Here is a 9,456-nt window from a genome sequence, read left to right on the forward strand (position 1 = left end):
CTAATGGAAAATATTTAACTCCCAGTCCCTGATGGAAAGACTTAAGCTCAATTTATATCATTTTTATAGCAGAGGAAGTTACCATTAATACAGGCAACAGCTGTTCCACCCTGTTCTTCAGATTTCAACACCATCTCTGTTTGGTGATACTTTCTTACATTAACAAACTTCTTTCAAAATTCCTGCAGATTTAAGAAAGACACTTTAAAAATGTCATTACATTTTATGGGGACAATGACCTCCCCCATACTTTGCTAAGCTTCTCTATGTACAAAAAAGGTATCAAAAGCATTCACTTACACATAAGCAAAGCTTACACAAAAGAGGCTCTATTTGCACTGAATTACAGGTGACAGTATTTTAAATTCTATTTCTTACCAACTCGATACTAGTAATTTCTTAAAGAGTTTTATGCACAGGCAAAGAAGCTTCAGAGGATGTCCAAAGCCTACTTTATGAACCATGCCTGCGACCACAGTGACTTGGTGTCTGTGTAATTTCTTTGTACCCATGTTGAAGTTTGTAATCTGCACAAGAGATGACTATGAAATCCTCCAAGCAAACAGTGACATTTTTGAAGTATCATTCCAATCTTCTAAATCCTAATGTTTGGGGGTTTTTTTATGGTAAAAAACAAACCACGTTAAGAGGGCTCCTGAAGCAAAAAAATTTTTTCCATGAACACTAACTAAGCAAGATGAGCATGGTCACTACACATATTCCAGTTTCATTCTTCCTCTTTGCTCCCCCGGATTAAAAAAAAAAAAATTCACATCCCTAACAGGTCTTCAGCCACAGTAACAGAAGTTACTGTACTCCAACTCAGTCTAAGGCTTGCAAATTTCATTTGTGAAAAACAGTTTCCCTTAAAAATAAGGGTTCCCTTCAGCATGTCTGTCACATAAAAGGTAATTTAATACAAGATAAGAGGTGTCATTTTGGTTTTTTGCTTTAATTTGAGAAATATCGCTTCTTGCTGAATAGAAAGGTGACAAATTACTTGGCATGGGGTGAAGGAGGCTCTGCTGGATTCTATATGGAAAAAATATCACAGATATGAGAATAACTGAAATGCAGAAAAACTACTAAAACATACCAAGCAGGTATCAGTGCCAACCAAGTATCAGTACCAATTTATCAGTGTCAGCTGTCAAAAAAAAAAAAAAAGGGACAAGGATGAGATAAAGGCAGAAATTAGTTTATTTATACACCATTATTCCAGACATTCAGTAATATTTCTTTGGAGAAAGCTTTATTACCCTAAAACAGGGAAAGTAAGGATAATGAGACTGTTTTTTTCCATCCATTGCTAGTCATGCAACTACTTTAACGTGGACATTATCCTTTAAAATTGTGCGTCACATCAGCAGATATTTTCTCCTTCAAGTCCAGTTTAGCTATAATGGGCCAATGGATCAATTTTTCAAAGTGCTAGTGTTGTGACAGTTAAGATATACCCTGCTGCTGACTGATAATCAGAATGTCTCCTCTGAAAAACAGGAGCCTTTGAAATGGAAAAACAAAATGTTAATATTTAATTAATAAGAAGCTAAAATTAAAACGTGGAAGACATCTATTCCACTGACAGCTGACCCTGGCTTTTAGCTTATAGACACAGGCCTGAGCACATAAACTTTGAATCACACCACTAATCCCTCTCTGCTCCCATTGTTCACCCCCTAGGTACTCTACCACTGCATCTGCCATATCCCTACAACACATCTGCCCTCAGCTTCTGAGAGGGCCTTCAGTCTCTTTTTGCCCCCCAGTCCCAAAATGATTTGACACTGTTGCATCAACAGGACTGGTTTCAGAATATGTCCACATAGCTCCCTCCAGCTGAAAAAGCTCAAGAAAATGCTGTGTCTCAGGCCAGGCTGCTTGTACACTGTAAGCCCTTGTGCAGACCCCTCTCTCTCAGAAAGGGCATGGAAAATCCAGCAGCTGGGAATCAATCAGCTTCACATCAGCATTCATTGTGAACAGGTCAAGCAGGTGAAAATGTTTCCATTGGTCCATATTGTACCTGATGCTAAACCCTAAACTTAAACATTTCTGATTTTTTTTATTTGCCAGTTAATTTTAGCACATTCTTCACCATGGCTCCAATGCCATCAAAAATTTTATGTAATTCTGTTTCACACATAAATGCTGGAGTAGTCACCACCTTGTTCTTTGTATCCACATGAGCTTCGTAAAAGGGAGTTAAGGAAAACACAGCCTATATCTCACTTGCAGATGCCATCTGCCAAATAAACCATCAATGACAAAACCTCCAAAACCTCACAACTCCACTATCCTATCAAAAAGCACCTGCAAATGTAGTACACTGTCCAGCTGTAAAGACAGGTGCAACCCATAATCCAACATACTAGAAGCTATTTTTGCCAGAAATACAAACACTGGAAGAACCAGCTGTGGGAATGCAGACACTCAGAAATCAGAAGAAAATGCATGAAGCTTACTGAGAGCAATGGAATGTCTCTGGGTTCAGTTTGATTAGTGTTAGCCATCAGGAAAAGGAAAAAAAATCTCAGAGAACTGAGCAACAGGAACTCATGCCAGTTTTACATGCAAATTCACTCAGCATTTACTGCACTACCACGTGTCTAAGGGAGTTCTATGGCAATGACTTGATAATGACTTCTGACTACACAGCTGTGTACAGAAGACAATTTTCTAATTATGTGCTATCTCCTGTATTCCACTGAGCTGTAAATGGAAAAGTGCAGGTCCTGCATGTATTCATTACTGTATTCATGATGACACATCACTAAACTGTCTCTCAACATGAACATTAACAGGAAAGGATATAGTTACTTCTTTCACACAGTGCTTCCCTCCCAGTTCTTTAATGGCTCCTGCAGTCCCAGCATAAGGCCACTTGCCACCTTCCTCTTCTTCGTGGCCCACAGTTACTTCAGCACCAGAGAGAACCTTTGCTGCCAACACTGGTGAAATGCAACAGAGACTGCAACAAAATCATAAGATTGATTCTAAAGTGGCATTTGATCACAACCGAAAAGATTCAAATGGACACGGTCTTACAAATCTGACAGATAACAAAAAGGCAAATTCCACTCAGCATTTTCTTAGCCTCTCCTCTGACAAACACCTACACACACATGCATCTTGAGAAACACATTTAAAAAAAACACAACCAAAACTACAACTGATACAAAGCAGAAGATGCTTTTTCTAATTCCAACGATAAGAGCTGCACATTCTCACAAAACACACTTTGTCTCCCTGCTCAAACAAATGCCCCTCCAACTAACATACGTACCCAATAGGTTTGCCTGCTTTGTGGAAGTCTTTCAAGACACGCTCAACTTCTCTGTTCACCTTGCAATCTTTCCCATCAACAGCAAAGGTAGATCTGCCACAACAAGAAATATTCATAGATTCATATTCACAACTTCATATATAACTCAGTATAAGCCAGTGAACAGAGATGCCCACCTGCACTGAGACTGGGTCATCACAAATTTAAGTTTCTAAGAGGTGCCCAAAAACATCTGTAGTTGGACCATCAATGCTTTAGCCAAAGATGTCAGAAAGTTTTTATGCCAGGAATATCATTCCTTAATATAAATATCTAGAAATACAGATAATAAAAACAGCTTTCTAGGATTACTAAGAAGTGGAACAATAACATTTCCAAAGAATAAAAATATGCACGAAAAGGGAAGTAACACTGAGGTTTCTAAAAGCCAAGAAAATGGCAGGTCAGTAAGAAGATAACCAGTATTACACATGGCTAACACTTTTTTTTTGTTTGTTTTTCCAAGCCAGCTGCTGTTCTATGGTTATTAATGCAAGAAGGGACTTTCTGGTAGGCATAGAGAAAGAAACCACAAAATAACATTATGAACATCCAAAGTTAATTAATTTTAATCTTCACTTCTCTCAGTCAGGCACAAAAAGGAATCACCACAAGAGTGGGGGGAAAGGTACTTATTGTACATTATCTAAACTCCAGAATTCTCACCAATATTGTTCAGAAAATTCAAAACGTGACAATGGCAATAAGCATTTTGACTGAAAACCACCATGAACCAAACAACTCAACTGCAGCCTTTTGAAATGTGTTTCCCATATTAAGTTGTGGTTACATATGTAGCAAATACAGCCATTTATTGACTCCTTATTGTATTGTGTGAATCACAATTGATTATAAATAGTTGAACATGAATATTTACTTGAGGAATCTAATGCTTATTTGGCACTCACAAATTTTTAGCAGCTCCAAATCCACCAGGGAATATCACAGCATCATGGTCTGCTGTAGTCAGCTTAGCCAGGCTTGAAATTTTACCACGAGCAATCCTTGCAGATTCCACTAAAACATTCCTTGAAGAACCAGAAATAAAATAATGAGATCAATTAAGCACTGTCACACAGAAAACCAAAGTTTTGGCAAATGAGGAGGAGAAGGAGGAAGAGAAGAAGCAAGAACAGCTGTACTCAATAACTGAAGCTATGGATGCATCTGAGATACTACTACTAGGAAACACAGGCATTAAGACACTGTATATAATCAACTTCAGAAAACTTGTATTGTCTCCAAACAAAGCAGCAGTTAGCATAAAGCTACTAAAGATAGCTAGTGAAGTGCTACAATTGCAATTACAGGCTGCTACATTTGAAGAATGCCTAAGAGACTGAGGCACAGCAGTCATGTCTCAAGTCAAACATATTAAACACAAATTTTACCTTGACTCAGCTTCAGCTGGTTGCCCTTTACTGTGGTCAACGACATGCATCTGAGCAATATCTGGAGCATACATCTGAACCTCAGCTCCCCCACGACTGAGGTGTACCAGTATGCTAAAAAAACCAGAGATAAAATGTGATAAAAATCATAGAAAAGGGGCTTTATATGACCCTAATTCTTGCTACAAGTAGTCCACCTGGTTTTGAAGGAAGAGGAAAAAGACACATGCTGCCACAGCATACTGAGCATGCAGCAGCAAAATCCCTGTATGTAACATCAAAGTGCAAAGCAGAACAGTCTGTTTGGAGACAGGCTCAGGTAAGCTAGGGGCAAGTTTCTTAGTTCAGTGTTATTATGGAGGTGACCAGGAACAACAGAAATCTCCTTTCTCATTGCAAGTTGCCAGGCATTATGAAAGGTCCCGTGATTAACACACCTATGTGTACATTTAACTCAGGTCTAGGTGAAACATCCCTTAGCAATGCTTACTAAAAGTTAACAATCCAGCTTGAGTATTAACAATTCTAGTGCTAGCTTTAGCCCCAGAAATGGAAACTTAAAAGTGACTATGAAACAAAATCTCTACATAATTCTCCAGAGATTGATTCTGAGACTCTGAATTTCTGTTTATGCAGGAAAGAGAGTTTCTCTCAGACTCACTGCTCTGGCATCATATGGATTGTGTTGCATCTTTAGACAGCCACCTACTGCTGCAAGAATGCAGCGTGAGGTCTCAATAAGGCTATGAGAAAACTGAAGTTTGCTCCTACATCTTTCAGGGCAATTTTGATGGCCAGAGAGAGCACAAACAAATTCAAGAGACTGCTGTAATGCAAAGGAGACCTTTTGGAGGCTACAGTTTCATAAAGCAACTTACGCTGAGGCCTCATGGATTTCTGTGCCATCATAGACACCACAGCCAGATAGGACCTGCAGGTAAGAAAATGAAGAGAATATTATGAGTGTTAAGGAACTCACTACAGGATGTTTCATAAGCTTATAGGATTTATTAAAAAAAACAAAAACAAAAAACAAAACAAAACCAAGACCAAAAAACCCAACCAAACCAAACAACAACAAACCTCTCTCCAACACCCCCCAAAACATTATGCTGACCTAGTAAAGAGCTTGTTCCTATTAACCCTGGGTACTGCCTTTTGACATAGTGTAGAACTGGTATCTCCTATTTATAGCTACTCATCTTAGCAAACACATAAATGTTTATTTATTGGTCTGTGTATTTATTCCTCAGTTATTAAACTGATGTGATATACATAGGTATGGGTTTTTTGTGCACATAATAGGTTATTCTGAGAGTCAAACATCTAATTGTGAAGTGTCTCTATCTAAGCAGAATACTTTCTCATGCACACTAAACTGAAGAGGGACAGAATTACGCTTCAAGGTGGAAGTCTGGGTGAACTATTTTACCTGCTGCTGCATGTTGTCTGAGGATCCATATAGGAGATTAATAGCTAAATCCCTTCTAATCCAATTATGACACATGAGCCATACTTTTCCTTATTACCATGGAAGTAATACCCTCAGTTTGTTTATACACACTGGAGAATAAAAAGCACAAAGCAGTCAGCTGTCTTTGTGAAGGTGGAAAGAGTCTTTCACAAAAGAGAAGCAAAGAAGAAAAAAACAGTTTACAAAACCCAGGAAAAAGTTATTATAAGAACAAAACAAAACAATCTGAAGTATTACCTACTTCCAGAAAGTGTGTGTGTATATATATAGGAACCCTTGGGTTTGTTTTTGTTTTTTGTTTTGGTTTTTTTGTTGGTTGTTTTAAAAGAAAAAAATCCAGTTAAAGAGAGTCCATTTATTAACTCTACTCTGATCTCTACTGGTTTTGTCTCAGCTTTTAGCTCAAAAGTTTTTAATCACAGACATCTAAACAGAAACCCACAGCTGAAACTATCTTACAAATGCAGGATTCAAAGGGGCTCTCAACATCCAGTCTCACAAGCATCACATCCTACCATCACTTCACCAATGAGCAAGATCCCTAAATGTCTGTGTTAATCCAAACTACAGTTTTGCTGCTCTGATATTTAAGGGCCACTTTCAACTTTCCAACTTTTTGTTTTACCTTTAATTTAATTTAGACTCGATAAACATATAAGAAGCGGTACCAAAGTGATCTTCTGTAAACAACTCCTTAAAAATTCTTTGGAAACTCACTGAAACTAAATCTTTATTCTCTTTTATATCCAGCATCTGTTTTGGTAACAAACCTGTCTTTTATTACAGTGAGAAATATATGTCACTATTGTCAACAATAGTATTTCCTGCTATTAAAAAAAAAGCTGTTGTTTGCTAAAATGACAGCATTCCTACTAAGTTACCTTTTAAGGCATTTGAACCGGCGTTCTGCCCACTCCTGAGCCAACTATGCCCCAAACATGCAGATAATTCCTTCTTATTTCATGCTGTAAAGACTACACATAGCTCAAGCTTGACAGACTGTCCCCTGAGCTCCAACACCGTGTATCCCATTTGAGATCCTACCTACAGCCTAAACTTCCCTTTGGCACTCTGGAGCTCCTCCGCCTCCTTGCTTTCTGGTGTGTTTTTACACCAGAAAGTATTATGTGTATTATGGTGTATTATGCGCTCTCTACCTCGTGCCTGCAGAAGGGCATAACCCAATTTAAATATTTTCCTGCGCACTGCCAAAACCACCCCACAATTACACTATAAAATTACACAATAAAATTATTTCAACTTCAGCGTTTTATAACTCAACTCCGGGCCGGTAACAAGGCAATAATTTCCGTGTTAGCCGCTCCCAGCCTGGCCTCCCTTAAGTTACACGAGTCTAAACATCTTTACCTTCTCACCTTCACCTTCTCTCAAGACTTTCCTCCTGCCCCAGCCACTCGGCGACCCTCTCCTCGGCCCGACACCACCCCAAACCCTCCCCCCCTTCTCCTCCACCACCCACACCGCCGCAGCCAACCCAGCGGAGGGACTGAAGGTACAGCCCGAGAGTGCAAACCCCCTTCCCCTCCGAGCTGGGAGGCGAGGCCCTTTTCCTTCTCCTTCTTCTCCTCCTCCCCCCGCCAGCCCTCGGCCTCCTCCTCCTCCCAGCGCGGCCCCGCGGCCGTCCCTCACTCACCACAGCGACGCGGGCGCCGCGGCTGCGCCGAGCGGAGCAGTGGAAGGAGGCGAGGCCGCCGGGGGCTGCCCGCCGCAAAGCGGTGCAGAGGACCGGCCCGTAGGAAGCCAGCATGGCTGCGGGCGGTGGGAGCGGGCAGCGGAGTGGAGGCAGCGGTGCGAGAAGCCGGGCAGGCCGCCGGGGGTGGGCCGCGTCGGGCAGGGAGGCCGCAGCGCCCTTGGCGGCTGTGGTGGCGGCGCCCACTGGAGGCGGGGAGGGGGTAGTGCCCGCCCGCCGCTGAAACCCACAGTCCATTAAGCAATAATAGTAGTAAAAAAAATAAGATTAAACAAAATGCGCATTCGGGTAAATCCTCGGGACTTGTTTCGAGATTCCTTTGCGAGTGAGCCTGTGCATACAGCCGTGGTGGCAGGGAGCACGCCAGTACGAGGGCAGCAAGCTGACAATAAAGAAACAACCTTTATTTCTTTTCTTCTAGGATTTTGTGAAATAGGGTATTGCTTTTAAAAGACAAGGGTAAAAAGAAACATTAAACAGCACAAAGTTTCGTCATTGGTAAAGTTTCATTCCCAGCTAAAAAGCGCTTCTATTTCCTCCTCTCCTTTAAGGAAACCAAACTATAAAACAGCCATTCCTGTTGAAATACATATATGCATCTATATGGGATTGGATCTAAGCCAGGACACCAATTTGCTGCTTCCAAGACCCTAACCCCAACCCCAGCCCAGACTCACAGATTCTGCCAACACCAGGATCAAGCCAAGCTTTGGACCTACCATGCTTAAGAACCTGGTATCTAGTTTCTGACATTCTTCCTACAAATACAGACGTTTGTTGGCTTTCATATGCACTAGAACATGTGTCTTGATAAACTAAAATATTGTAGCTCGAGCAAAATGACAAATTCAAGTAGAAGACATCCTCATCTCATGTACAAGAACTCACGCGATACTAACCCTCTTGCTTCCTCTCAAGGCTCTAGCACTTCATAAAACAACTTTTTGTTAAACTTTTGTCTTCAGTAAATGTTTTGAACTGAAGTTTAAAATAACCCAAAGCCACATTTCTAAGGTGGTGTCCTGGAAGACATTTTCTCCATATTCTGTGTCTTGTAATACTGTAAACCCAAGAGACAAATACAAATTCATCAATCAAGTCAGCTGACTTCATAAAACAGAACAATTCCTATTCTACAGAACACAAGGCTTTTATTGTGACAGTCACAGAATTATTACAGCCTGTCTCCTATGGGTCATATAGTTTGGGAAAAGAATATGGAATTTAAAAAAACAGCACACAAAGACAATATGGATGTAGAAAGTAGTAAAATGGATTAAGACATGAAAACTGTAATATGTCAGGTAGCACAATCATGCTAGCTTAAGCACTTCAGTTTTACAAAGATTCAAAGACAGATTTTTCTCTTCTTTCTGTGCTACATCTTCCCTACCTATGCCTCCCTTCTATTAGGGTCAGAAACCCTACTTCCTGACAGGGTCAGAGGTGGTAGCAGAGGGGTATCCAACACAGTATCAGAGCATATTCCACAGATAACACTCCAGCCCACTCAACTACTCCTTCACACCTATGTGCCCCTGCAACATTGGCACAA

At 40.6% G+C, this 9,456-nt stretch overlaps 1 protein-coding gene across 1 annotated transcript; it reads right to left on the bottom strand.

The window, feature by feature from the left end:
* Positions 1 to 1,182: 1,182 nt before the first annotated feature.
* GATD3 (glutamine amidotransferase class 1 domain containing 3) lies at positions 1,183 to 8,153 on the bottom strand. The gene is made up of 7 exons (XM_071751743.1): positions 7,845 to 8,153; positions 5,595 to 5,647; positions 4,717 to 4,830; positions 4,234 to 4,353; positions 3,287 to 3,379; positions 2,815 to 2,971; positions 1,183 to 2,194 (listed from the first exon to the last, which is right to left on the bottom strand). Exons 1-7 carry the CDS (start codon positions 8,136 to 8,138, stop codon positions 2,066 to 2,068), a joined length of 960 nt encoding a protein of 319 aa, XP_071607844.1. The 5' UTR covers positions 8,139 to 8,153; the 3' UTR covers positions 1,183 to 2,065.
* Positions 8,154 to 9,456: the final 1,303 nt, after the last annotated feature.

Source organism: Heliangelus exortis, chromosome 1 (assembly GCF_036169615.1).
Source record: "Heliangelus exortis chromosome 1, bHelExo1.hap1, whole genome shotgun sequence".
Classification (NCBI taxonomy): Eukaryota; Metazoa; Chordata; class Aves; order Apodiformes; family Trochilidae; genus Heliangelus; species Heliangelus exortis.

Bases quoted from the DNA above. Each gene is read 5' to 3' on its own strand.
- GATD3 (XM_071751743.1), bottom strand. From the start codon at position 8,138: ATGGACTGTGGGTTTCAGCGGCGGGCGGGCACTACCCCCTCCCCGCCT. The intron at 5,648-7,844 runs GTGAGTGAGGGA...TCTTACCTGCAG, and splicing joins GCGGCGCCCGCGTCGCTGTG to GTCCTATCTGGCTGTGGTGT. The intron at 2,972-3,286 runs GTACGTATGTTA...ATTTTGTTGCAG, and splicing joins AAAGCAGGCAAACCTATTGG to TCTCTGTTGCATTTCACCAG.